The 27,974-nt window shown below is 43.9% G+C and overlaps 1 protein-coding gene and 1 pseudogene across 2 annotated transcripts in view; one reads left to right on the forward strand and one right to left on the reverse strand.

Annotated features, from left to right (window-relative positions):
- Positions 1-4,016: 4,016 nt before the first annotated feature.
- The window catches only part of Marchf4 (membrane associated ring-CH-type finger 4), a 102,902-nt gene continuing 78,944 nt past the window's right edge, over positions 4,017-27,974 (reverse strand). For both annotated transcript variants that reach the window (XM_005331836.4, XM_078017976.1), the window contains exons 4-5: positions 24,762-24,954; positions 4,017-5,770 (exon numbers count right to left, since the gene is read on the reverse strand). In XM_005331836.4, coding sequence (XP_005331893.1) covers positions 5,406-5,770; positions 24,762-24,954 — 558 coding nt within the window. In that variant the 3' untranslated portion in view covers positions 4,017-5,405. The remainder of the gene's footprint in view (positions 5,771-24,761; positions 24,955-27,974) is intronic.
- On the forward strand, positions 8,344-9,276 carry LOC101961267 (large ribosomal subunit protein eL8 pseudogene; annotated as a pseudogene).

Here is a 27,974-nt window from a genome sequence, read left to right on the forward strand (position 1 = left end):
GTATATACAGGTACATGTACCTAGGGTAATGATGTCTATCTCATCCTACCATCTTTCTTGTCCCATGACGTATGGCATTTTGAAATATTATGTGGATGAGGTTGTCTTTTCTTTTTTTGAGGGGGATACTCCTCTACAACTATATGGTCATTGTATATATTGTCCTGCAGCTTGTATTTTTCAGTGAATAATATGATTTAGGGCATCTGTATGGGGCCATGCCTTGGTGAATAATGGATAACCCCTTTGACTTTGAGTGGATCAAGGTCTTACTCCTAGTTTTGGCTCTTACCTTCCGCTCTGAATCATGGAATCCAGACTTCTGTCATGTGACCTTATATGTTCCTTCTCAGCCCTTAAATCAGATTTAGGATAATAAGTCTGTCTATTTTTCATCTTAGGTCTTTTCATTGTCTCCCTGATGTAAACTTGAGACATTTTTTAAAAGATAATGTTTAAAAGTACATATCTATCTGTGCATATTGTCTTTCTATTTAATCATTTGGTGACTTTGAGAAGATTCATAAAGAGAACTATAGGAGTGTGATGGTTGTAAATGCTAACACCTTACACACTTGAGCCCCTACTCCATAGGAGAAGGAGGCAACTCATTCCAGTTTCTTTGGTCTCTCAACCAATACACCTCCTTTGGGTTTAGCCCAAAGCTTTGTGATGAGGATATTTATAAATTTTTGCATTCATAATGGAATTTTTGTTGTTGTTGCAAATGACATAAATCCAGTTCAGACTGATGTAAGCTACAGTGGAATTTATTATCCTGAGAAATCTAGTGGAGAAACTGGCCTAGTCCAGGAGAGGCAGGTCTATCTTCATCTCCTCTTTGCTCCATATGTGTCTACTTGACTTTATTTTTAAGAGAGGTGTTTTCCACATGGCAGAAAATTTTCCCAGACCTACTGACTCCCAGCCAGCAATCTTTGTGAAGGGAAATGGTGTTTCCCTCTAGTCCTGAAGGAAAAGTCCCAGGGAGGACTCGCACTGACTTTGTTCACATGCCCATTTCTAAGCCAATCCCCATAGGCAGGGAAATGGAACACTTCAATTATCCAAGCCTGGATCACAGTCCCACTTTGATGGTAGGAATTGTTATGGGGGTTCTGCCCTACTAGAACCAATTGCCCTGAGTTTCCCATGAAGAGGGTTCTGTATGATGGACAGACAAAAACAACAGGCATCCATTGAAATGACTTGAGGAGAAAGGGCTGATATGAAGTGATGCTTCAGCCTTGAGGCTTTTGAGGGAAGGACTAGCACTTTACAATAAAGTCACCATGATTCACTGGGCAGGTATAGACTCAGCATGTTCAGGGCAGTGGCAGTTCTAGAATTTCTACACTTTTTCTTGGAAGAAAGAGAGCTTCCTGGAAGGAAGGTGCACAGGGCTCCCTTAAACAAATCACCCTTGGAATGGTCACTGGCTGAGCAGAAGTTATTGTAAATCCAACCTCTAGACAATGAGACTGCTCATACCAAGCAATATTACAGAGCTCAGAGGATCTTCCTGCCTCTTTCCACCTGCTGCCTGGGTGTCTTGATCTCCCAAGGAATACAGAAGGACTGCTCAGTCAACAGGCCTTGACTCGATGTACTTTTCAGGGGATGTATTTGTTGTTCTCTCTGTGTTTATGTCATCCTGTATGCATGTCTGTGTGTCAAATGCATGTATATACGCAGTGATCATCCTAGTTGAAAGAATGCAGCCGAACTCTCCACCTACTTGGGGATGATTGAAATTCCATCACTTATAAAGTCATTTCTCTTACTTAAGCATTATCTCCTTTTTAAAAAATATTTTTTTAGTTGTAGATGGACACAATACCTTTTAAAATTTTATTTATCAATTGTTTTTGTGGTGCTGAGTATTGAACTCAGTGCCTCACACGTGACAGGCAAGCCCTCTACCACTGAGCTACAACCCCAACCCCATTATCTCCTTTTAAAAATGCAAATTCCCCAGGAAAGGAATGTTACTTTATTTATTTACAGTTAGTAAGAATAAACTTTCCAGGCTTTTTTGTGAGAAAATTTTTGATGAGAAATGCTGGGCTTCTTACTAATCTAATAACTAGACAATGGGATCCTGGAAGGTGATTTTATCTCATTTATATTTGAGGCACCCACCTGGCAAGAACCTTCCATATGGAAGTTTCTCACCACAGGTTTTAATGTGAATAAACCTCAAATTACCTCCAGATTTCCAGTAAAGCTGTTAGGTACAATATTTGGAGGGGAGGGAGAATCAATGTGAAGGAATCATGTCCAACATTTGGGCTTAACAGGGTTCAGGAATTGTTGAAGACAGGGAATGGAAACCCTGAATTCAGAAGATTCAAGATATTGGAGTAGGAGGCAACTGGGGAAAAAAATTTTAAAGGTCTGAATTATTAGAAACTCTGATGAAGGAATCAACTTTTCCATTGGATAAGGGATAGAGAAGTTGAAACTGGCCTGAGTTGACCATTAGAGGCATGTGACATGGCTGGCATCTGAGTCATGTCCAGCTGGTGTAGGACTCACTCATTTCCCTCTATTGCCTTTTGAATCAGGACAAACCTAGTAAATGCCTTTCTGCTTTTCCAAAAGACAGTGTGATACAGTGGTTAACGGCTCAATGCATGCTACCAGGCTGCTAAGGTATCAATTGGGACGTTGCCATTTATAGGTCCATGACCTTGGGCATCATGCTTAGCTTTTCTATGTCTCACTTTACTTACCTGTGAAATGAAAATGATGGTAGTTCTCATTGATTTGAAGAATTAAATTAGAGTTAAAATGTTGTTGAAGGTTTGGGATAGAGTTTGGCAGACAGAAAGCACTGTATGTTCCTTGGTGCTGATGGTACATCCTCTTGTACTCTTCCAGGAGTGTCTTATTTATTCATAATTGTTTGTTGAGCCCTACTGTGTGTCAGGCACTACTATAGATCCTGGTTATATGGCAGTGAACAAGACAGATCACATCCTGGCTCTTTTGGAGCATGTGTCTTCAAGAGCCAGAAAACTTTAGCATCCTATGAGAATTTTTCATTAATTGTCTTTCCTTCAGTAACACAGATTCCAAATGACAACTATGAATGTTCACAATATTCTGAGGTGTCCTGTAAATCACCAAAGATAGTTTAACGGTCACAATATCTGATGATACGCAGATTTTTGTTGCATTCTGATATATTTTTAAAAATGGATAATCCATGTAAAACAACCATAGTGTTCATAATATTTCATTAAACTGAATGGCCTGTCCCTAGACTATTATTCAAAAATAACTTATCTGTTCAGTGTCATTGGTTTTCATTTGTTTTACATTTTCCTTGAATGTCTTCTGGTCTCTTACCAATTATGCTCTAACCCTCTGAATTATGAGCTTAACTGGGGAGGAAGCCTCCTAAACCCGTGCACATTCTGTTGATGACACTGCCTAACCACCTGTGGACCCCAAGAAGGGAGGGCCAGGCCAGGATAAAGGGAGAGGAGGGCTTGTCTGCTGTACATGGTCTGTCTGACTTCTCCCAGAGCCTTGACTTGGGCTCTTCTCTGATATTTGAGGGAAAACTCTCAGAGGAAGGAGGTCCTGCTCTCATCTCCTCAGGCTACATCAGCTTCTTTGAAACGACCCATCAGGATGGAGCTGGAGCACCCCAAGCTTCCTTCCAGCACCATGTCCCAGCTTCTAGGTTTCTTGGCTGTATCCTTGGGAGAGTTGGAGCATTTTTCCTGGGCTAGGAAACCTAGAAGCTGGAGTCACAGTGCTTTCCTGTAGGTACACACACAAACACACAAGCCACACAAACACACGCATGCTGCATGCTGACAGGAGCAAACCTGCCTGCCTTGCTCCATCAGTACCCGCAACAGGAGAGATGAAAACACTGCAGTTCCTGCTAAAAGGAGACTCTGGGGATGAAAGAGACAGAACGTGGAAAAGAAGGTAGGTTATATCACAGAGGGAGAACGGGAAAGAAGAAGGAAGAATTCTAGTATGGAAAGGGACACTAGTGGTAGGGAAAGAAATTTTATTTTCAAGCTTTAAGAGAATATTACAAACAACAGAGAGTTTTAAAAAACCCTAAAAACTAGTTTAAAAAAGTACTTGACAGTGTCCTTTTAATACCCAAGGATGATGTGGCCATTGTGCAACGACAACAAGAAACTCTGCAAGTGACTACCCAGTGGCCTTCCCTGGCAGGGTCCCAGGAACCAGCAGGTGGGCTCCAAAGATGGTGTTCCCTGTCAGGACCCTTGGCCTGCCTGGCTGTACAGGAAGGACCTGGGAGCACACAGCACTGAGTACTAACCAAACCACCTCTTTGGAGAGGGTCCCCAAGCAGTAGGGAATACTTAATCAGGTTTCCATTTCTCACCTTGGGGTACATCAGCCATCTTCTGCCTGTACCACAGCAGCTGTGCTGGGAGACCCAGGTGGGAGGGGACATATGGGAAGGCCTTCTGTGCCTGTGCTCAGGTTATAGAGGCATGGCATTGAGCCTGACGTGGTCATGGGTGGGCTAGGTAGTTGAGAAAGTTTCTCCTGGATTGATAGCATTGAAGGCTGAACCACAGCAGCAGGACTGTGCTTGTGTTACCCACCAGTAATCAAACTTTCCTCGTGGTGTGTGTGCATGTGTGTGTGTGTGTGTCCTGTAAACATCTTTGAATCAAATCACCATGAAACAGAGTAACAAGGGCACAGACAGACACCCATCTTTAAACCTAAGCCCTCTTTGACCCCACCTGAAATTGGAAGTTCCAGCTGGGAAAGTTCACATGGGAGGAGACATACCCTTGGTGACTCACACCAACATATCCCTCCCTGCGCCCTCCATCCCAGGGTCCCTAAAGCCATTTGAATCATCAAAAAAATTCTGCCACAAGATGAGCCCAGAGACCCCAAAGCCGGTGTGTCCTCCCTACCAGCCCACATATCCCTCCCCCTCCCCCGACTGCCTAGGAGCACAGACCAGGAAGAAACAGAAACAAGGTCAAGGATGAAACGGAGCAGGCTTCAAATGCTCTTCCTCTTGGTCACCTTTGCCTTTTCTCTCTGTGGCCTGTGTACTGCAGGCACCATCACCAGTCAGACAGTGTTGCCCTCCCTCAGCCTCTCCTCCTGCACCTCTGGATACATCTGGGAGGTCGTTGTGTTAGGCTCTGTCTGTCTGTATTGCCCATGGTTGCTGAGCTTGTACTGGTTTCCATTGCTGTTAGCAAATGCTAGTGACTGGAAATCACAAAACTGCTCCTGGTGCCAGCCTCCCTCCAGCTCCTCCTTTTCCAGGGCTCCTCAAGGCCCACCACCTTCTGCTCTGGCCTCCCCACACCTGCTCCCTGGCCCCTCCCACCCAACCTGTCTCCTGCATTCTCTCCCTTCCTCCCAGGGCTCTCCAGTCACACTGTCGTGACTCTCATGACTAGCTCTCGGCTGCCCTGGGGACTCCGCTGTTCATGAGGTCTCAAGTGACTCAGGATGTGCAGGATGGTGTAAGCACAGTGGTGATTGGACAGAGGGCCTGAGGGGTGGCTGGTAACCCGAGCAGGGCCTTCTTCAGGGGCAGGGCTGCTGGCTGCCTCCTCTTCCGAGGAGGGGACATTGGCCTGGACAGATGAGGAGGTCCGGAGGTTTGTCCTGCCTCCTGATTTTTGATCCTCTAGGTCTTTTGCCTTGTCATAGTTCAGCACTTTCCACTGTTGATTGACAGCCTGCCACCTTTTAAAGATGCGATACACAGAGGGTCCCTCGTGGATGATGAGACCTGAGGCAGCAGGGAGAAGAGAAAAACGAAAGCTAAGCAAGAGTTGGTGAGCCATTGCCAGGAGAAATCCATGGTCTCCCCCAGTTTACAAACAGATACAGGTCCTGAAGTAAGATGGGACTTATTGGTTTGGTTTATATTCTTCAAATCTACCTTCCAGCTCTGAGCCACATGATTCTCTTCCCATCAGAAGTATAAGTCAGTCTCACTGGGTCAATCCTAGTTTCCTAGGCTGGACAAGTCTTCCTTCCGTAGGAAGAAGGTGGAGGGTCCACCACACCAAGTCATGAAATAGACAGTGTCTTTGCCTACCTCTCTGACTCCATTTGCCTCCTTTTTGGCTTGATGCAAACCAGATTCTTCCATTGAGGCACAATATAAATATCTTTTCCTCCCTGTATTATGTATCCATGGCACCCAGTATTTAGCAGATGTTGAATGAATTGTGTGCTTTTAAAAGCAGCATATAAGAAACCCTGTGGTCATTCCACACCTGCTGAATGATGTCTGAAATTCTGCTGGTTAGTTCCTTGCACAAATAGCCTGATGCTGCTGAAATACAAAACCCCTAGAAGAGATAATGTGATACAGTTGTACTGGCCAGAGGCAGAGGTAGAGTGGAAATGGGCCACACCAGGCAACAAGGCAAATCAATAGTGTGCGCCTACTGTGTGCAAGCACTGGATATACTACAGTGACGGAGACAGTGTCTTGTCCTTAGAGAGCTTACATTAAGGTGGAGAGATACACAATAGAGCAGAAACCAGACTATTTCAGATGCTGACAAATGCTACAAGGAAAATAAAGTAGGGTTAGCTAGCCACTGGCTACTGAGTCAAGGGTCCTATATAACAAGTGTGGAAAAGAGGTGGTGATATTTAAGTTAAAACTTAAATGACAAGGAGGGACCTCTGCAAAGATCTAGAGAATACTCTAGGGGTAGGAAATTCAAGTGCTAAAGATAAGAGGTGGGGATGAAATGAACAAGGGTCAGAATGAAGGTCTGCGTGCCCAGGAGTGTTAATGTGCAAGGAGATAAAGTGGATAGAGGCCAACCCATGGTTGGTTCTTTAAGGCTATGACAAGGAATTTGTATTTAATCCTGAGTATAATGGGAAGCCACTGAGAGGCTTACTACAGGGAATGATGGAATGTGATTCACCCTTCAGAAAATGCATTCTAGTGCAGGCATGGACAAGAGTAGGAGGGGATAATTAAAGGAAGTGATGTTGTAACTCAGGTTGGAAATGAGAGAAGCCAAGATTAGGGTTATAGCTGCAGAGACAGCGAGACATTGTTAGAGGCAAGATGTATGCTGGAGGAAGATCTGACAGACCTGCTGACAGGAGAGGTGTGAGCAAAGAGAAATATCTGGACCACTCTGAAGCTTCTGGTCTCAGCCAGTGGATGAGTAAAAGTGCCATTTGCCATGATGTGGAGGGCACCAGGGTCAGCGGGTGGACTTGTGGCACTGACTATATTAGTTATGGCTGCAGTAACAAATGACTACACATTTACTGACCTAAAGCCACAGGCATGCATTCGCTTACAATTCTGAAAATTAGAAGGCTAAGTCAGTCTCACTGGGCCAAAGTGAAGAAGTCACCAGGCCTGGGTCTTCCTGAAGGCTTTGAGGGAGAATCTGTTTCCTTTTTTAGCTTCTAGAAGTTGCTGGCATCTTCATCTCTTTCTTGCATCATTCCAACCCCTTTCTTCTATTGTCATATGTCATTATGCTTCTGTAATCAGATCTTTCTCTGCTTCCCTCTCATAAGAATATTATGTGGGGCCCAATTGAGTAATCCTGAATAATCTCCTCAATTCAAGAACTTTAAATTAATATCTTTTTCCATCTAAGGAAACTAAACAGCTAAGAGATTAGGACCTGAATGTCTCTGAGGGTCATCATTCAGCCTACAACAGTGATTAGTGATATTTTTGTCATGAAAATCTAAGATGTCCCATGAGAAATCTAACTGAAAGTTCAGGTGGGCAATTGGACCTGTGAAACTGAAGTTTAGGGATAAGTCTGGCCTAAAGATGGAGGTCTTGGGTGTAAAGGTGGTGCTGTTGTTTGAATGTGTCATCTTTAAAATTCAGGTGTTGCCAGTGAGATAGTCTAAAGAAGTGAGGTCTTTAAGAAGTAATTAGGCCATGAGGTCTCCCTCCTTGTGAAGGAGATTAGGTGTCTCTAAAGGACCTTGACAGAGAAAGTTGGTTCTTTCTTGCCCTTTCATCTTTTGCCATGGGAGAATGTAGCAAGAAATCCCTCAACAGATGTCATACAGTGATATTCAACCTCCTACACCCCAGAATTGTTATAAATTTCTATTATTTATAATTTACAGTCTTGGATATTTTCTTATAACAATCCCAAACAGAATAGGACAGGTAGACTTTGAAGCCTTGGAAATGCTGAGATATTATAGGATAGAAGAGGGCCCATGCAGATCCCTGGGTTTCTGATGTTGGTAGAAGGTGTTTGGTGGAGGTATAGCCAGCAGAGAGGCTCTGAAGAAGCCATCAAGAGGGTAGGAGCAAGTCCAGCATGCAGGGGAGACCCATAAGTTACACGAGGATGTGTCAAGAAAGAGAGCATCCAGCCGACCAAGATGCCAAAGGGAAAGAAGGCCAAGGGGAAGAAGGTGGCCCCGGCCCCCGCCGTGGTCAAGAAGCAGGAGGCTAAGAAGGTAGTGAACCCGCTCTTCGAGAAAAGGCCGAAGAACTTCGGCATCGGACAGGTCATCCAGCCCAAAAGGGACCTCACCCACTTTGTCAAATGGCCCCGCTACATCCGGCTGCAGGGGCAAAGGGTTATTCTCTATAAGCGGCTGAAAATGCCTCCTGTGATTAACCAGTTCACCCAGGCCTTGGACCGCCAAACAGCCACCCAGCTGCTTAAGCTTGCCCACAAGTACAGACCCAAGACCAAGCAGGAAAAGAAGCAGAGGCTGTTGGCCCGGGCTGAGAAGAAGGCTGCTGGAAAAGGGGATGTTCCCACAAAGAGAACACCTGTCCTTCGAGCAGGAGTCAATACTGTCACCACCTTGGTGGAGAACAAGAAGGCTCAGCTGGTAGTGATCGCACATGATGTGGATCCCATCGAGCTGGTTGTCTTCCTGTCTGCCCTGTGTCGCAAGATGGGAGCCCCTTACTGCATCATCAAGGGGAAGGCTAGGCTGGGACGTCTGGTTCACAGGAAGACATGCACCACTGTTGCCTTCACACAGGTTAACTTGGAAGACAAAGGAGCTCTGGCTAAGTTGGTGGAAGCTATCAGAACCAACTACAATGACAGATATGATGAGATCTGTCGCCACTGGGGAGGCAACGTCCTGGGTCCAAAATCTGTGGCTCGCATTGCCAAGCTGGAAAAGGCAAAAGCCAAAGAACTCGCCACTAAACTGGGATAAACGTACACTGTTGCATTTCTGTACATAAAAATAATAAATTGTCTTTCATCCAGTGTCTTGGGCTGAAGGCAATAAACTTGTTTCAGGCAGTAAGTAGCAAGGGCATGCCCCATAGTGTGAGAGCTTTAGAAACTCATTGTGTAACTTGCATAAAAAGGCTGTATATACCAGTAAAATGCTCAGAAACCAAGCCAGGGTTTTGTGATTGACCAGTCACTGTCTTATTTAAGGTAGCAATGAATGTGAGTCTATAAAGCATTTATTTATACTGATACTACATGATCCAGTAAAATCAAGTCTCTTGGAATGCCAAAAAAAAAAATAGAAAGAAAGAGAGCATGGGAACTCTTCAATATTGCTGAGAGGGCAACTCAAGTAAAGTAAGGTATGGCCATTGGCTTGGTGGGCATAGGTGGAAGTAGAATGATAGAAGTGGTTCTCATCCAAGTGCATCTTTGTCTCCCAAGAGATCATCAGCTAAGGTGGGAGGGATCAAGGAGGATATGTTGAGTTTTTGTGGAGAGAGAAATATCTTGGAAAGTGCATTTTTTAGGTAGATGTGATAAAATAATTTGGCTGCATTGAGTCCCCATTTGAGATTTGTGGCCATAAATCTCAAGTGTGTTTAGTCATAGGTTGTGTAATTTTTCTCCACATCTTCAATTGCTTGCTCAGGTATATGTGAGGAGTAAGAAGGTTATAAGTTTAACTAACATAAATTGCTTTTCTGGGTAAGCAGATATGACAGTTATTCATGTTTGCAAGTAAGTGGTATCATGGTGGACCTTGGAGTCTAGGCTGGGAAGGGAAGAATTGAGGATACAAAAGATGATCATGGAAAATAGAGAGTGATAGAGTCAAGGGCAGGAGGTGTTCATGAGGCTGGAGAATTGCTAGAGTCAGTGAACTATAAGATTGGATGGTGGCCAGACTTAAATCCGGATTTTGGAAGTAATGTGGTTATTAATGTTGATGGGTCTAGGGAATAACCACTTGATTATGGGTCTAGGGGGTGACCACTTGATTAGGGGCTGAAGTGGGCTAGAAGAAAAGACCCTTGGAGTAATAGAGAGGCATAAGCCATCCTCAATGCTACCAGATGAAGTATTCTCTTTTTATGACAAGTATATTTTAATATACTCTTTCCTATCCTGAAATCAAACTCATAAAACTTTTATAAACTACTATGATTTCTTTAAAGAAAAATAACGGGATGCCCTAAAACATAAAGCAATAAGGGAAGATATTTGTACCAAAACAATGTAAATTTCAACATAAATCCTGGGGCACAACTACATTAGAAAATAAACAAAGCCCATGCATTTCCAGAATGCCTCTGAAGGGGATGGTGACACTGCTGAATAGAGATGCTATGGGCAAGAGTCATGGAGGGGCGAGTGAGCCATCTATATCAGGAAATGTAGGCAACAGAAAGGAGGCAAAGAAAGATGACATGCATTTCAAAGGGCTGGGGCTTTGGAAGGAAAAGAGGAGAGGCAGTGTAATAGAAGTAGTGGGGAGCAAGAAGCACATGGACCCATCTCCAGGCCCCACAGACTACAGTGTGTGGGAGAGAGAAGAGCCAGAAGACAGCTGTTTCAGGCAAAGGACGAAGAAAAAAACACCCAGAAGAGGTTGCTAGTGCTGCAGAGAGCATGATACAAAGGCTGGGGAGATGGAATGAGCACAACTGAGAAAGGACTGTTGTCCATATGGGAGGGTGAGTGGTCGCTGAGCTAGGCCTGGGATGGCAAGAGAGGTGACTGGGGCTGCCAGGAGGGATGGGATCATCCTGTGGGGATGGAGAACCCTGGGGAGGAGCCAGCTTGCAGGAGCAAATGGCAGTCACCTCCACCTCCTCAATGTAAAGCCAAGGAACTTGGTGGAACACCTCAAAGCTCTTGACACTTCACCTACATGGAAACTATAGGAGATAGGAGCAAGTCACCAACTGCCACTTCAATATCCCAAAAGGACCCCAAGTTGCACTTTGCCCAACAAGTCTTGAAGCATTCATTGGAAGGAAGACAGAGTCTCAGTGGTTGCTGGCCCTTTATTAGGGTCATGCCCCTTTGAGGAGCTGATGCAAGGTAAGGATCATCTCCCTGGGGAACAAAACAAAATCCAGACATCCAAATCCTTCTTACAGATGCAGAGGGCTTGTGTTTCTCCTGAAGGCCCCCAGGGACCCCCTTGATCTGGCTTAACAGATTCTAAACAAGGAGACTTGCTCTCTGCCCCACTGCCTCACCCCTCCCGACTTCCTGTCCACCTCTTGAATATGCACCTGTGCCCCATTGGCACCGATGCCACTTCTTTGTCTATTTTTTCCATGAAACTGTTCAAACACCACAGTGCTCTTTTTTCCAGGTTGCCAGCCCCTCGAGAACAGGGCCAGATCTGGTTGATTCTCTTGCCGCCAACACAGCATCAGGAGCATAATGAACCCTGGTGATGGTGGAGGAGCCTGGGGCCTGGACAGAGAGAAGCAGGATCTTCTGAAATGCCAAACTAACTCTTTCCAGTGAGAGCCACTATATTCACTGCCTAATTAGCTTTTCGATCAGACAATTTTACCCTGATTGAAGAGGATGGCTTGAATTTTTGGTCTGAACACTGCCTTTTAATTATCTTTCTAGCATTCAGGAAGTAATTAAAACATTTTAATGGAGAGGTGGCTGAAGGGGAGGAAGGTGCACCTGTTTTTCTAGATAATACTTGCTTGGCAAAAGTTGGAAAAACACAAACTACCTCATTCACAACCATTTCCCACAGCCCTTTCTATGCTTCCTGCTTTACAAATTACTTATTGATTCTTTGGATGGAAGGATTTTTAGCAAATGGGGAAGATGGGTGGGGCTCGTTTGATAGGGCAGGTGACTCAGGCAAGTTGAGAAGGATAGGGAAGGAAATGGCAGTGATAGAGGAAAGAGGTTGATTTTAGATGAGGAGGAAAGAAAATTATTGATGAAGGGGATAGAGAAACAGAAGAAAATGGAAATTAAGCTACGTGGTAAAATCAGAATCCCAGCAAATGTGATTGAGCCCTTTTCTGGGGGTTTCTATTTAATTTAACGGCTATCTAGTAGTCACCCACAATGCCCCAGCCCTGGGCTGTATTTGCAGAAAGCCCAGTTCAGAAAGAATTGCATCTTCACCTTTTTTCAAGTCTCTCTACCTTTGGGGCTCCTCTTCTTCACACAGGCCTAGACTCCATAGATTGTCAGACCCGTCTTTTGTTATCATCTCTCTCCCCCATCCCAGTGTCCAGCAGAAATGGCCCTTTGCTTGGCCAGTGAGGATGGGAGGGAAGGCAGTGCCCCTTTACACCCTTTCACATCATAGCAATGGCAGAGTTCTCCCCATGAAGTGTCCCCCTCCTCCTCTGCTGCATTTTGATCACTGGCTCCTGCTTTGCCCAGAGCAGTGAGGGACACCTAATTTAGTTTAGTAAGTCCTTCCTTAGGACCTGCTATGTGCTTCTCTGAGCACCTACAATGGACAAAATCATGGGTTCCCACCATGTATGGAATGACAGGTCTGGGCTAAGAGAGAAGTTTATAGAAAAGCCTCTGATTCCCTCAGTAATGCCAGAGTCCCTGCTCTGCCCCCATCTCCTGTCAGAATCCTGGTTTAAGTGGCATAAAAATTGCCAAAAATGCTAGATTGGTGCTCTTCAAACTTTAGCAAGCATTGGACTCTTGGGACAGCTTGGTAAAGGAAATTTGGGGCCTTACCCCTAGAGAGTTCGACTCAGAAGGTTTGGGATGAAGCCTGAGAATCTGCACTTCTTCCTCTTTCTTCTTCTTTTTTTGATACTGGGAAATAAGCCCAGGGTCACTTTACCACTAAGCTTTATCTCCAGCCCTTTAAAAAAAAATTTTTTTTTTAAGGCTGACCTCAAACATGCAATCCTCCTGCCTCAGCATCCCAAATTTCAAATTTGAGACATGGCACCCTGTATACAGTCTGCATTTCTAAGAAGCCTTAGGTGATGCTGGTCTGCCTGTGGGTGAACCCCACTTCAGTAGCACTGCCTGGAACAAGGTTCTTATAGCTGGCCACTGCTTCACAGAAGCACCCTTATTAAATCCTTTTGGCATTTTTGTCCTTTGAGTCTTCACTGCTGGGAGCATTTGAGTAAAGATGAGCCTGCCTTTATTCAAATGCAGCCCCTGGATCCATCTTGCACACCTCCTTGGGGAGGCCCTCAGCAGTGCATCCTGGCTGTACCTGTGAGAAGCATAAAGATGAATCCCTGGAGAATATTTTTTATTTTTTTTCCTTTTTAGTTATACACAACAGTAGAGTATATTTTGACATATTTATACAAACATGGATTACATCTTATTCTAAATAGGATCCCAGTCAATCTTTGGGTTCCATGATTTTGAATTAACTCACTCACCAATGAATATATACTAAGCATTAAAATTTCTGCCACTTACTAGCCTTGTGGCTTCAGGTAAGTGCTTTCCTCCTCATCGGTTTTCTTATCAGTAGATTGGAACCAATACCTGCTTACTCAGAGATAAGATGATGAGTCCTGTGTGTGGCATCCAATACACAATTAACACTCAAGGCCACATGAATTGATTGTCATCAGGGAGACCATAGGACACACCATCTCTGCCACCTTCTTTGTTGGCAACCTGTCCCCACCACAAGCACCTCTTCTTCCACTGAACTTCTTCCCAATCCTCAGGTTCAGTCACTGTGTATAGATGGATAATATGCCTGAGATGAAAGATGCTCTAGAAACTGATGGATTCTATAAGTATGGAGATAAGCCCTCCCTCTTGCACCTCCTCTTCCACCACCAAAGCCTTCAGTACTGCCAATTGAGGGGCACCCCTCCCCTACAGAATTTCCCTCTTAAACAGCTCTAAGGTGGGACCTAAAGTCTTAAACTGAGGTGCCACCATGACCAAACACTCAGCTTCCAGATTTTACTGGTCAAAGACCCACCCTGTTCAGAACTATACTAAAAAACATTGAACAAGTGTGGGAAAGAAAGAAACATAACCAGCTATTTTGGTGGGTTCAGGGGAGTGCTACTAGAAAACACCAGATTGGCTACTACCTGCCCAATATTTTCCAGGGTTGCATCTTCATGCTTCTCATAGGTACAGCCAGGATGTACTTCTGGGGTCTTCCCTAAGGAGGTGGTAAGAGGTGGATCCAGGGGCCACATTTGGGCAGGCTCATCTTTACTCAAATACTTCCAGGAGTGTAGATTCAAAGGACAAAAATGCCAAAAGGATTTGATGAGGGTGAATACAAAGCTACTTTCCCTTCTGTTTCTGTTCTTTCAATGCTACCCCAGGAGGTAAGTGTCCCCTTGGAGATGACTTCTATTAGAGTTCTCTTCCTAGTGGCCCTTGCTGGCCTGGTTGACCTTGGTCAAGCTGTATAGTGTTTCTCAAGGCCTCTGACTCAGCCATTCCAGTCCCTCTGATCACCTAGGGCAGTGCAGACCTAAGAAACCATTCCCTAGGAAACCAGTAAGAGCCTGAGATGCTTCAAAATGAAGTGAGCCTAATCCAGTTGAACCCGGTAGGGGAGAGAAATTCTGAAGTCTCAGATATGCACTGGTATCCCTGAGGGGTCCATTCCTGGGAAGACACATTTTGGGGAAGATGTTTGGGGATATTTTTCAGTAAACCTTGTGGGGTTTAGGACTTTCACTATCTGGACAGAATGCCAAGAGAACTGGCATCACCTCAGTCACACTGGGTCATATTAGTGCTTAGAGATGGTGATGAAGATCATGGTTGATGATGGTGACAGCAACAATAGTCTACATGTATTTAATGCTCACTGTGTTTTGTCACTTTAAAAGAGTTTTGCAAAATAAACTACCTCTCACAGAAATCCTATGAGGCAAGTGAGCTCAGAGAGACTAAATGTCTTGCCCAGAAAGACAGAGCATGCCCATGAAGTGGGACATAACCCCAGGTTCATCTGAAACAAGCAGCACATGTCTGGGGGGGCTTCTCCATGTTCCAGGTCACATGCACCCCTCAAACAGTGAGAAACTAAGGAGAAGGTAATTTTTAAAAATTTTGAAGGTGTGTATACAATTTCTATTTGAATTCATAATGAGGTGTCTCTTGCAATGATGTGTTGCACAATTTTAACAGAGTGATTAATGAAGCAAGCTTTGGAATCAGATGAAATTGGGTTTTAGTTGGAAGACCTTAGGTGATTCACCTTTCATTCTCATTTTATGGGCATTATGATAGTTACTACATATAGTTGTAGGAGTAGATAATGTTTAAAACATATATGGAACTTTTCACAGTACTTGGAACATAATGAATAAAAATGCTAGTTTTTATTTTATTAAATAAGTGTCATGTGATTTCATCTTACATAAATAATGATAAAATAAAACAAGCTATTTTTGGTGCTGCTGGGAGATGCAAGATTGGAAATGCTAGCATATACCATATATTCTCCAGGGTTACAGCTTCATGCTTCTCTCAGGTGTGGCCAGGCTGTACTTCAAATAAGTTATAATAAAGTTACAAAAGTAGTTCATTTAAGCAGACATGCTAAACTTTCTGTCACCAAAAAGAGTTTTGTCTCTTAAACTCCTTGGAACTTTAAAAGATGACTAGGGTCTTTTCTCCTATCAGACTCTCCTAGCTCAAAAAATTTCTAGAAATAATAGGATGGACCCTCTTTCATAAAGATGGTTAACTGTCCACCAAAACTTCACACTGCCCTCCTCAATACAGAGTCACCATTAAGCAGGAATGACATTTTCCCAGTCCTTTGTATTTAGGAAGGACCAGGTAACTAGTACTGAATGTGAACATGAATCAGTATTAAAGAGAAAGTGGGAGGTGGGCTGACTTATTTATATTCTCTTTTATTTTCTATTAGCTGAATGTAAAAGACTTAAAGCCCTAGAGGACTATGGAGCTACCGGATGGAAGGAACTTGAGTCCTTGAATCACTGTGTGAGGGAGAATCTCCCACTGCTCAGGAACATCTACTGAGTTAAGCCACTGACAATTATATACCTTTAGTGCCAGGGTAGGGGCCAAAGACCAGTTTGTGACTTGATGGCATTTTCATGTAGTCCCCAAAATGTATTAACTGTCTTGAGTGTCTGTCTACCTTATTTATTAGATTTGGGCCATTTCTAATCACAAACCTCCATCAGTGGACAGATATGCCACTTCTGCATCTGTCCTGTACCAAGAACTGTCCCTGAGATATGTTCCTAAAATATTTTGAGCTTTGTCAGCACAACTGGAATAAGTGAAGTGCCCCACCATGGTGTCTCCTTTGAACTGGATAGTGATCACTTGGCATGTCTGCGTATGAATTAATCACCTTCATCCTCTGAGTATCCAGCAGCTCTGCTGTGGAGAGAGGTGGACCTGCATGGGAAGACCTGGGGGTTAGAATATGAGTTAAATTAATCCAGAAAACTGTATAAACTCATGCAGGTAACACAGCATGGACTGAGCATCGTCTTGCCCATTTATGGGGATGACGTTTCTCATGTCTGGCCTGATATTATTGGGAATCCCTCACAGCCACAGTAGCTGGCCTTTGAGAGCCCTGCTGTCCACTCACAATGAATGCAGTTTCTAAATCCTAGGATGTCAGACTTGGAAGGACCCTGGAGATTATTGGGTTCAACCCTCTCATTTTATAGATGAGGAAACCACTTGTAGACAGAGATTAACTTGCCCAAGGTCACCAAGGTTGTTAGTGGCTAATCTAGTCTTCCTAGTTTTCCTGCACCAGGTTGCCTCTGCCATATTTTCAAATAAAATTGATAGACTTGATAGGTGGGGTAATTTTTAGCTGAAAGGATGGAAGAAAGGAAGGAATCTTTGTGGTATACATGTGTATCTTTTTAGTTAATGTGAAGTCAGGTTTGAAAAAAAAAATGTTTTCACAATCCTGCTGCCCTTCCCACTTGCTATAGAGTGAGATTTAAATCTCTTTATCTCAGAGGACAGAGACCAAGCATCTCTCCATCACTGGAAAGAGCCTCAAGGGACCTCATACACAGAGGAAGCCTTCAAAAAAGATATTTCCATAGTTTTGTTGACTACCATCTTCCACTGTTTTAAAGTTTTAAAGTAATTCAGAAACATTCCTCTCCTTCCTTCTCCTGGAGTGAAAAGCTTACAAGTGAAAAACAGACATGATAACAATGAGGCCCTCATTTTTACAGTGTTGAAATTTTGATGACCAACCTCTTAGGTCTGCAGAGTAAAAAAATGTATGTATGCTTTTTGGTGCCAAAGCCCTTAATTAATTTGCCCTTGTTAAATCCTAATAACTTGACTCACTGGAGCAGAGAGTGCCCCATTTGTTCCCTGTCAGCCTTCTGGCCACAGCAGACAACCTCACTAGAGATGATGAAGTAGGAGGCTGGTGGAACGAGGCCATTAGATATAATCAGATTTTGGTGAGGGGATGCAGGTGAGGGACCCAAGAACCCTCAAGGGAACACAATTCTCCCAATAAGAACAGACTCTTCATTAGGTGAGGACACGGGGTCAGGCTAGGTCTCTCTTTAGGCTGTGATTGGATTTAGGTCATCATTTTTGGCAAGCCTTTGTCCAGTACCCTGGTCAGGGAGAATGGACCCTGCTCCAGTGCCTCTTAGTCTGGTCACTGATACTTTTGAGGGCTGACCCCTTATATCTGCCATTTTCCTCTCAACAATCTTCTGAGGATGTTGTTATCATCTCATTTCAAAGATGAGAAAAGGGAAGCAGAGAGAGGTTGGGTAAATCACTCATGGTCACAAAGTTAGTGAGAAACTGAGTGAGATGTGGCCCCCGGCCCTAGACTATTCTGTAGCACCACTTCTACCTGTTTGGAACCCACCACTCTGAGTTTGGTCCCATCTATTTTTCTCATTCTCTGTCTCCATCCAGCCCTTAAATGTTTAATGTCCTCAGTTCTTTGTCCCTAGCCACCCTCCTCCTACAAATATCATTTCATCAAAACACACAGCTTCAAGGACTTCTTACTATTTGGCCTCAAAAATCTGTCTGCAGATCTAATCAACCTGCTGAAAGAAAGCTGGGAATGCACTACAGATTCTTATCCCTCCCTTACCACCTCCCCCATTTCCCATTGGTCACCAGCCCTCACCAGAACTGGCCTGATGCCCTCGACATCTTCCTCATCAAAGGAGGGAACCCCCTGGGTTCTATGGCAGGCCCACTCCTTTTCTTCCCTCACAGAGATAACTCTCCTGGCACTGCCTTCTCCTCTCTGCAGCCCATAATATACTCCATGTGTCTTGTTTCTCTCTACTGCAAACTCTTGGATGAGGAACTGGTTCTTGCTTCTCTGCCTAGATTTTAAGCTTAAGATGGTCATTTTGTTTTGTGGCCTTTGCCAGAGATATACCCCTTGGATCCTCTTTGTTCTGCCCATTGCTCACTCCTCATGCTCAGCTGTTGTGCCTAATCTCCACTCAAGCCAGAACCCTGGGGCTCCCACTCTCTTGGAAGGGGTCCACATCCTAGCTGCATCTCAAGGTCACCCCTACACTTCTATCCGTCTGCCACTGCACTGCATCTCTTTGCTTCCTGCTTGGACTATTATAGGCGTTTCCCAACTGGTCTCTCCTATCTTCAGTCTGTTTAGCTCTGATCCATTGTCCCCCCAGTTACCAGCATTACAGGTTTAAAACACACATCTGATCAAACTTCTTTCTGTGTAAAACTTTATCAATGCTTCCCCATTCTCATCAGGGTAAAGTCTGAGTTCTTAACACATGATTCATGACTCTGGAATTCAGCCTCTGCCAACCTCCCACCCTGATGCATGCACTGAGACACACAAACCCATCAGAAGTTTCCTGAGCATGCTTTGTTCACCCTGTCTGTTCTATACTCCCTCTGCCTGGAGTGTTCTCCCTCCTCTATATAAACTTAATCATTGGAAACTACTTTTAAGGATAGGGTTTCTTCCTTTGACAAGCTTCCTGTGACTCCCCCTAGAGAAAGTTGATTGCTCTCTGTTCTGCCAGGTAAAACCTCTGTCTTGTGATATAATTTTAGACAGTGAGCTCCTTGTAGGCAAGGGAGTGTAAGTCAGCTATAAATGTTACTGAATGAATTGGTGTGACCATGCTAGTCCCTCAAATTCTTTATCCCATTTTCACTCATCCTGTGTTTGGACCTCAGTTACAGCTCTTGCCTGAGAACCAGTTTTTGCCTCCTCCACCTTCCCCATGAAACATAAGCTCCTCAAGAGCAGACTACTCTCTTATTTGAGTGTGTATTGCCAGGGCCCTTTTGAATCCAATGTCTTAACAACTCAGCCATCACAGCCACTGCCAGGGTCCTTTCAATATACATTTTTGTTTGTTTGAGATAGGGTCTCTCTATATTGCCTGAGCTAGTCTTGAACTTATGGGCTCAAAACAACCTCCTACTTCAGCACCCTGAGTAACAGGAACCACAGGCACAAATCAATATGCCTGCCTTTAAACAAATATTTTTGAATGAATGAATGGATTTCCCAAGTTCTGGATAAGCAGTAGACTTAGCTTCCTGGACCCCAAGTACCTTTCAACACCAGATAAGCCATCCAAATTTCATCTCAATTTCTCAAGCCTCTTTGTCAGTTGGCATCAAAATAGCACTGATCCAAAAGGAGGTGTGACAATGGTTAACCTCCTGAACCCTGAACACAAGACAGGAGCAGCTGGGGTTCACTGAAGTTCTGACTGCTACATGCAATTACTGGGCCAACTTCTCTCCTCCCGCCTCTACCCACGCTCTCCTCTGTTAAAGCAGTGCATGGGTTGGGGGTATCCTTTGATTGCTGGAGGCAACTTCACAGAGCACTCAGAGATAAAATTGGCATAAAAAGTACCCCGGAATTGGAGCCAGAGGTTCTTGATCCCATCCTCAGCTCCACCATTTGCTTAGTGGTATGACCTGGAGAACAAAGCTTTAAGCCTTTCCTCTCCTGTTAAACATGGGTCATAAAACTTACCCTGCTTATCTTTTAGGATTGTTGTATCCTTCATCATTTTCTTGTAGGAATTTTGTAGTTCATTCTGTCCTCAACAACTTATATTGGCTTTCATAGTGACATGCATTGGTACAAAAAATCAGAACTCTAAGCCAAGAGATGCTTTATCTATAGGAGAAGCTTATATCGCTAAATGCCCAACCCTCTTATATGACCATGTTCAGAGCCATTAACCTCAAACCCGGAGGTGTGCTGCAACAAGTAGGGAACCCAGACCTTCCTGGCAACCATTTTAGGGTTATTGCTATGACGGGGTCTTCTTGACCACTGGTCATTCTGGAAGTCACCAGGGAAGACAGCTGACATGTTTCCTGAGCCGCGAGCAGGCTATGTTCCAGCCTCTGCATCCTCTTGGCTTCATGGTAGATAGTATCTGCTGTTAGCTCCTGGTAGAGTTCACCTCAGAGTCCTACCAACTCTTGTGATCTCTCCCTTGGTATACAACTCCAATAGAAAAGATATATATATATTTTATATTTTAAGAATTCATCAAAAGAAGCCATCTATGTTTACTCAAGTTCTTTTCTATCTGTGGCCATTTAGCCAATTTGAGGAATAGATAAATTGCTCCTGATACCTGCAAAAATAAAGTCCATAGAATCATAACAGCAGATGGTTTTATTCCTCTTCTCTGGTTCAGCCTTTTGAGCTAATACAGAGCTAGACTCATCTTCTTGTCTCTTGGTGAGAATTATCCAGGTGCTGAATTGCTCCACCATCCAAGGAGTTTGTGTCTATGGATAAGGATTCTTTCACTCAACATTTTTCAACCAACATTTCTAGGCATACCTGGAAACTTTGCTCAATTGGACCTACACCTACCTGATGGCTGTCATCTCCTTTTTCTTGAGCCCTGGGCAGGGTGTGAAGTGCGACAAGAACTCCCCTGCAGAGGTAAGCTTGACATGCCACCTTACATTTCTCTCAGTGACTCCAATGCCCAATGTGCTCTCTAGCGGACCTTGAGGATCTGAATGTTCAGTTGAAATAAAATCTCTAGTGGGCATAGCAGTCTCTGCCGGATTGTTCCCCCAGAAAGTCCCTTATTCTCACTTGTATAGTGCTATGTGTTTTTACTCTACTGGTCAGAACACTGAAGAAGAGGGAATAACTGCTACTAGAATTTCCCCTTCAAAAACATCATTGTCACCATGGGTCATTGTCAATATCATTATTATTACCATTATCACAACTACTACAAGAATCTGTGGGTTCTGACTACAGCCTGTCATCTCCTACTCCCTTCTCTAGGCCACATATCACAGAGAGTGTCTGCTGTATCACTCTCTGTTTTATTTCATCTCCTAGCATTTTCTCCCATGGACAGACAGTTCTTCTAGGAAAACACAAAGCTGAGAATCTCACTTTGCTGCCTGACTCAGTCTAAGATAGTCATGCCACCTTACATTTAGTCTCAGAGTTTAGTCTCAGAGTTTCAGCCCTAAAGGTGGAAAGAATAGTCCTTGCTCCTAGGGACATACTCTGAAATGGAATTAACTCCAATTATAACTTTATAATTTTTTTGGAGTTAATTCCATTTATACATCAATCTATTATCTGATTTTTTTGGTGAGGTCACCAAAAGTTGTTAGGGTCCCTATGTGTTCCCCTCCTACCCCATGGCTATTTCCAAACTGTCACTGGATTATCTGAGCAGAGTGGATAGAGTATATGGCTTTGTGTCCTGGGCAATTATTCTTTCCTAAAAGCAGGGAAGAGGAGAAATAATGTGAGAACTCTCAGTGTTCATCCCAGAAAATAAAGGACTCAGTGTCACATGCATACCAGAAGAGAAAGAGTTAGTGAAATAGAAATTGGCTGGAGGGAAAGCAGGCAGGGAGAGAGGAGCCAAACAAGAGACAGAGGAGGAAGTAGTGGCATGGAACCCTGCTCAGAGAGATGCTGGGAGCAAGAGAGACCAGAGCCCCATATAGGCCAAAGCAGGAGTGCTATGGCTCAGAGCCCCAGGGGGGTGGCTCCCTCTATAAAACAGGGTCAGGTATACTTGAAGTCATAGGTGGCATCTGTAAGTATCACATAAAGGAAGCCTTGAGACTCCTGATGTAAGAGGGCCAATGGAAAGAAAACTGGACTATGAGTCAACCTTGCTTCTAAGCTCAGCCAAGTACCTTGAACTGATTACTTCACTTCTCTGAACCCCATGTCTCTCAGTTGCAAAACAAGAGAGTTGTTCTGGTTGACTGCATAGTCTCTTCTATGTTCAGAGCAGACCTGTAATCTGTAGCACTATAAGCAGTAGACAGTATTTATGTTCATCTCTCTCAGCCACACTGTCCCTGGGTGAGAAGAAGCAAACTTCTCTGCCCTACAACCCTATTGACATTGGGCTTTTTGGTGGCTGCATTGGCCATTGAGCTGTCTGCAGAAGGGACAGTATTCTAGTTATAAACAGAAGCTTTGAGAAAATTTCCACAAATCCTCTTGTACTTCTGCACTTGGCTAGAAGAGCACATCTTAATCTTAGTAGTCTCAGCTCCTTTAGCCCAGGTCCCAACATGAGTAGACACTGGGAGTGGGCCTGAATGCAATGCACAGCCAGCAGCTAAACCAAGCCAAGCTCAGCAGAGTCTCTCTCTTTTTAATTTTTTTAAGTGAATCTCTCTCTCTCTCTCTCTCTCTCTCTCTCTCTCTCTCTCTCTCTCTCTCATTGTACATGGACACAATACCTTTATCTATCTATCTATCTATCTATTTATTTATTTATTTTTATATGGTGCTGAGGATCAAACCCAGTGCCTCATATGTGCTGGTGAGTGCTCTACCACTGAGCTACAACACCAACCCACCAGCAGAGTCTTAACTACCTCACAAACCCATGAAAGGGAAATGTTTGTTGAAGAAACTGTGATTTGAGGGAATTTTTTTTTGTTACTGCAGCCAAACCTAACTAATACACTACGTGACAGGAAAATCACAGAAGCACACCTCAGAAACAGACCTTATGTCTACCTGAAGGAGAAAACTAATACACTACATGACAGGAAAGTCATAGAAGCACACCTCAGGAACAGGCCTAATGTCTACCTGAAAGAGAATGAAGGGCAGCTGGAGGAGCCCCCACAGGAAGCCCCTCTACTGTTCTCACCTCCATGCCAGAGCTGCCATAATCCTCCATATGGAGACACCTGGCTTTTGGCATTAACAACCCAGACCTCAGCAGGAGTAGGGAGAGAGTTTTATGGGATGGGAAAGTAGATTTGAATGCATCAATGTCAAATTCCTCCCTATTCATAGTCTTTTCTTTTCCACAGTCCTTCACACCTGGGCTGTCTGTTTCTCTCACTGCATAGAGGCCATAATTACAAGGCTCTTGAACTTGGGGTTGATATATTGATTTCGTTAGCATAGAGAGGCAGAAAGATGGCTTAGATAAATTCACAAGTTCTAGCATCACTGGTCTGCAGCTGTTGCTATCAGTATGCCAGTCTTTTAGTCTTTCTGATTCCTCCTATTAAAGAACCCCAAAGAAACTCACATCAATATTATCCTAGCCAAATTCTAACTAATAGATGTTTTCCTGCCAAACAGAGAAGCAGAGTGTATTTAATATAATACACACACTAGTGCCCAGAGAAGACAATCATGGAATGCTAATGCTCCCAGTCCTGTTGCATAGGGGATACCAAGCATTCCAGGTTGGGAGGTATAGCCAAGACTTACTCATGCTTCATTTCACTCAGAAAAGCCAAGGCCCTTCTCTAACTCCTCAGTTGCTTGGACCAATCCTTTGAGGTTGACAGCCATAATTATCTATTGGGACAAAAAGGACCCAGCCCTCCACTAGTCATGGTAGAAGAGAAAAAGGAACATGACAGGGTAAGAGAAGAAGCAAGAAGTAAAGCAATGGATTCCAAATTCTTCCAAAACACCAAAGCTTTTTAAACAAAATCTTTCCTGAAACAGAAATATATGTAAATAGACAAAAGTACAAAAGCTCAGGGTGAAGCAGTGGTGAGGATTCAGAACCTGTCTGTGTAGCATTCTGTTTCCTACTTTCAAATATGGTTTCTGGAGCTGTGTGTGAAACCCCAGAACTACACACAGTTTGAAAACCACTGGACTGGAGAAATTTAGAGCATTGGAGTAGGATTATATAAACTAGGGGAGGAGTGAGACAAATACCATGACAGCTATTTCTGAGCATTTTGCTGGGAAGAGAATAGAATTGTATAGACATCTCTTGTCATGGCAGGGCAGCCAAGGGGCACATAACAGAGAAGAGGCTTTCCACAGCCTACCTGAGGCAGATGGACTGACCAACTGACCTCTCACATCTTACCTGCAAGCCTCCTTATCCTTGTCTTTAGCTGGGCAAGACAGATTTACTTGAGTATGTTTTGATCTTTCTTCCCTGTCCTGCTTCCTCCCTCTCCTATCTCAGCTGTGGCCTCTCCTGAGCTCACAGGTCTTGAACTTGGAGCCATTTCTGCTTTGGCTTCCCACGGGATGGGATCCTGAGGGTTCTGGCTACCTCATCAGCACATGGCTCCCCACCTCCCTTGAAGACAAGCCCACAGACCCACCTATGCACACCACGTCCATGAAGCCATACATCCCGTAGCAGATCTGGAAGAGGAGGTCTTGGCGCTGCCATTTTGCTGAGGGACTGAAGGTCGACCAGATGAGCCAAGAGATACTGGCGATGAGGAAGAGGGAACCCAAGATGGCGGCCGCAATCTGAACCTTCTCGATGACTGTCAGAGAGATAGCCTGCCACTGGGAAGGAGAGAGTGGCAGGTTAGCTGTTGCTTGGATGCCCTTACCCATTTTAATCCTTCTTCCATCTTCTGCTCTAACAGTTCACCTCTGATATTGGATTTAAATTAGAGCTTCTCAACTTGTACTACAATGAATATTTTTGCAATTTTACATTGTACTTTTGATGCAGAAGAAAACCACATCCCATGAAATGATCACAAATTTTGTAAGGAGAGAGTTCTGGGCAGGCATAGCTAAGAAGAAGATCCTTATATATTTGATTATTAAACAGACAGAGAAATGGGAAGGAGAAAAAGAAAATAGACTAAGTGTGGCTGGTGATTCAGGGCCTCAGAATCTTCTTTTCAGAGCAACACAGTTTATTTTCCCACAAATAGGTTTTGAAAGGGCACAGGTCACTCTCCTGCCTGTTTTGTTTCTACATCACCATCCTGCATGCCATTTAATATACACGCTAGAGATTACCAATTCAATAGGTAAGGAGAAAACAGGATATGGGGGAGAAATAAGAAAAATAGTTTATAATTTACTGAATGTATATTAATACTGATATTTCTTTTTCTTTTACAGAAAAAGTACTATACTTATAGCAGTACTGATGGATGAATTGAAGGGTGTGGGTGAGTTTCAGCTTTGGAATTTTATGATTCCACAGCAGGTCCAGGGAGTACTTGCTTAAATAAGCCAAGAGTTGGATTTCAGTTTTGGGCTTATTTATTTATGTTGTCACTCAACGACTATGTGTTAAGTAACTTCCATGTGTCTGGCCACTGTTCTAGGTGCCAGCGATAAAGTATTAGGCAAAAACAAGGCTACATCCCACCCAATGAAGCTCACAGTCTAGGAAGCATAGACAGCCCTATGAATTTACAACTATGATTCATCTCGGGTAAAAAAGCAAGTACATGGTATTGGGAAAGCCTGTGATAGGGCATTTGGCTTCCCATAGGATGATGCTTGAACTGAGTAAGAGTTTACTAGGCAAATAGAGGAAGAAAGAATATCCCAAGCAGAGGAAAGAGCATGTGCAAAGGCCCATTCAGAAGAAATCACAATACGTATGAAAACCTGGATGGAGATCAGAGTGAATGGAGGGGAGGAAGCAAGAGACTGAGGTGAGACAATGGCAAAAGGGAAGACCATGCAGAGTCTTGTAAAATATGTACAGATCTAGGACTTTGCCTAAGAGTACATGTAATGCGTGAATGGTTTTTAGGTATAGCTGACAGGATCAGATTTGGGAAGGTGGAGGCAAGGAGATCTCCTGATTAGAGGGGTATGTACAGTGCCCTACTGGGAATACCCCCAGGATGCATTGCCATCTGAGCAAGAGGACAGGCCCAGCTCCTGTGAACAGGGAGCCCTCACCTTACCTTCAACGACCTGGAACAGGCACCAGCCAGTGGCCTCCTGAGAAATCGTAACCATTGGGAAACATTGAACTTGCTAGTCCAAATGTAGGACATTGGCCTTGACCTTTAATGATAGAGATAGCATCCCATTACAGGGAATTGGGCCTTTAAACTTTCCACTGCATCTCCCAGCCTAGGGTTACACAAAACAAAGGAGATTTCCAGAAGGTGGCCCTATCACATAGACTTCTCTTGTGAACAACAAATGCTTTCCCCAGGGTCTGCCCCACTGCCTAGAGGGAGAGCTCCTGAGTGAGCATTTCCTGTTTACCATTGAGGCATCAGTAAACCTCAACTTGTTCTATTCCTCTAGACTTCAAGAGCCCCAAATATAGAGGCAAAAAAATCTTCCTCATCCCTGACCTCTTCTACCACCCCTAAGTCACCTGCAGAACCTAGGAGCCTAACAGGACTCCTGACCTCAGTGTGAAGCATGATGAAGGAACAGATTGGGGTGCTATGGATAAGAACTCTCCTCCTATGCCTTCCATGTGACACCCCACAGAGGCGTGACGGAAGCCACTCCAAGGAGAGAGCTCTGAAATCTCAAAGGAAGGCTGGGAGGGGAGAGGGTATCAGTGGTACGGGCTCTGCTTCACCAGACACCTGCAACTTTGAAACCTCTGTCCAAAGATTCTGACCCTGATATCATGAGTCTTCTCCATCTTCATTCCTGCCCTGCTGCACAAGTGAATAGACAGACCAAGGGCTAGAGCAGGAAGACCATATATATAACAGATAGGGGTGTGGAGTAGGGGTCAGATGACCTGATTCTAGTTGAGCTCTGTTCAGACTTGCTGAGTGTGAGTGAGAAGCCAATAAGTCATGAAGACTATCAATTTTCTTTCTATAAAAATAGAAATAATTGGTCCTTCTTGCTTTCTAGAGTATTGTGAGGGTTAAATGAAAAAACTGTCAAGCCAGTGTATTGTTTCAGCAAAAACAGATAAGCCTGTTAAGACAGTTGTAGTCCTCAGGGTGCATGGGCACTCTGGGGACAGGTTAAGAGCCTGAGCCCAGGAGTATCTTCGGATAGCAACCCTGCTCTACCACTTAATTACTATGCAAACTTGGGAAGACCATCAAATCCCCCTGTGCCTCCATTGTCTCATCTGTAAATTGGGAATAACAGTACCCACTTTACTGGGTTGTTTTCAGGATTGAATTAGGCAATATATGTGAATATTTAGAACACTGACTAGCACCTAATAAGCACTAACTACATGTTAATTACTATACTATAGTCCCCCCCTTATCCAAGGGAAGTACAATCCAAGACCTCCAGTGGATATCTGAAACCTCAGCAGGTACTGAATTCTATATACAAGCACTATGTGTGATATCACAACAGTTGTTCTGATGACTGAGGCAGTTACTAAGTAACTAACAGGTAGGTAACATATTCAGTGTAAATACTCTGGACAAAGGGATGCTTCATGTCCCAGGCAGGATGGAGCAGGACAGCATGAGATTTCATCATGCTACTCAGAATGGGATGCAATTTAAAACTTATGAATTATTTATTTCTGGAATTTTCCATTTAAAATTTTTGGACTGCAGTTGGCCATGGTTAACTGAAACCACAGAAAGGAAAATCATGGAGAA

The sequence above is a fragment of the Ictidomys tridecemlineatus genome, chromosome 7 (genome assembly GCF_052094955.1).
Source record: "Ictidomys tridecemlineatus isolate mIctTri1 chromosome 7, mIctTri1.hap1, whole genome shotgun sequence".
Taxonomy (NCBI): Eukaryota; Metazoa; Chordata; class Mammalia; order Rodentia; family Sciuridae; genus Ictidomys; species Ictidomys tridecemlineatus.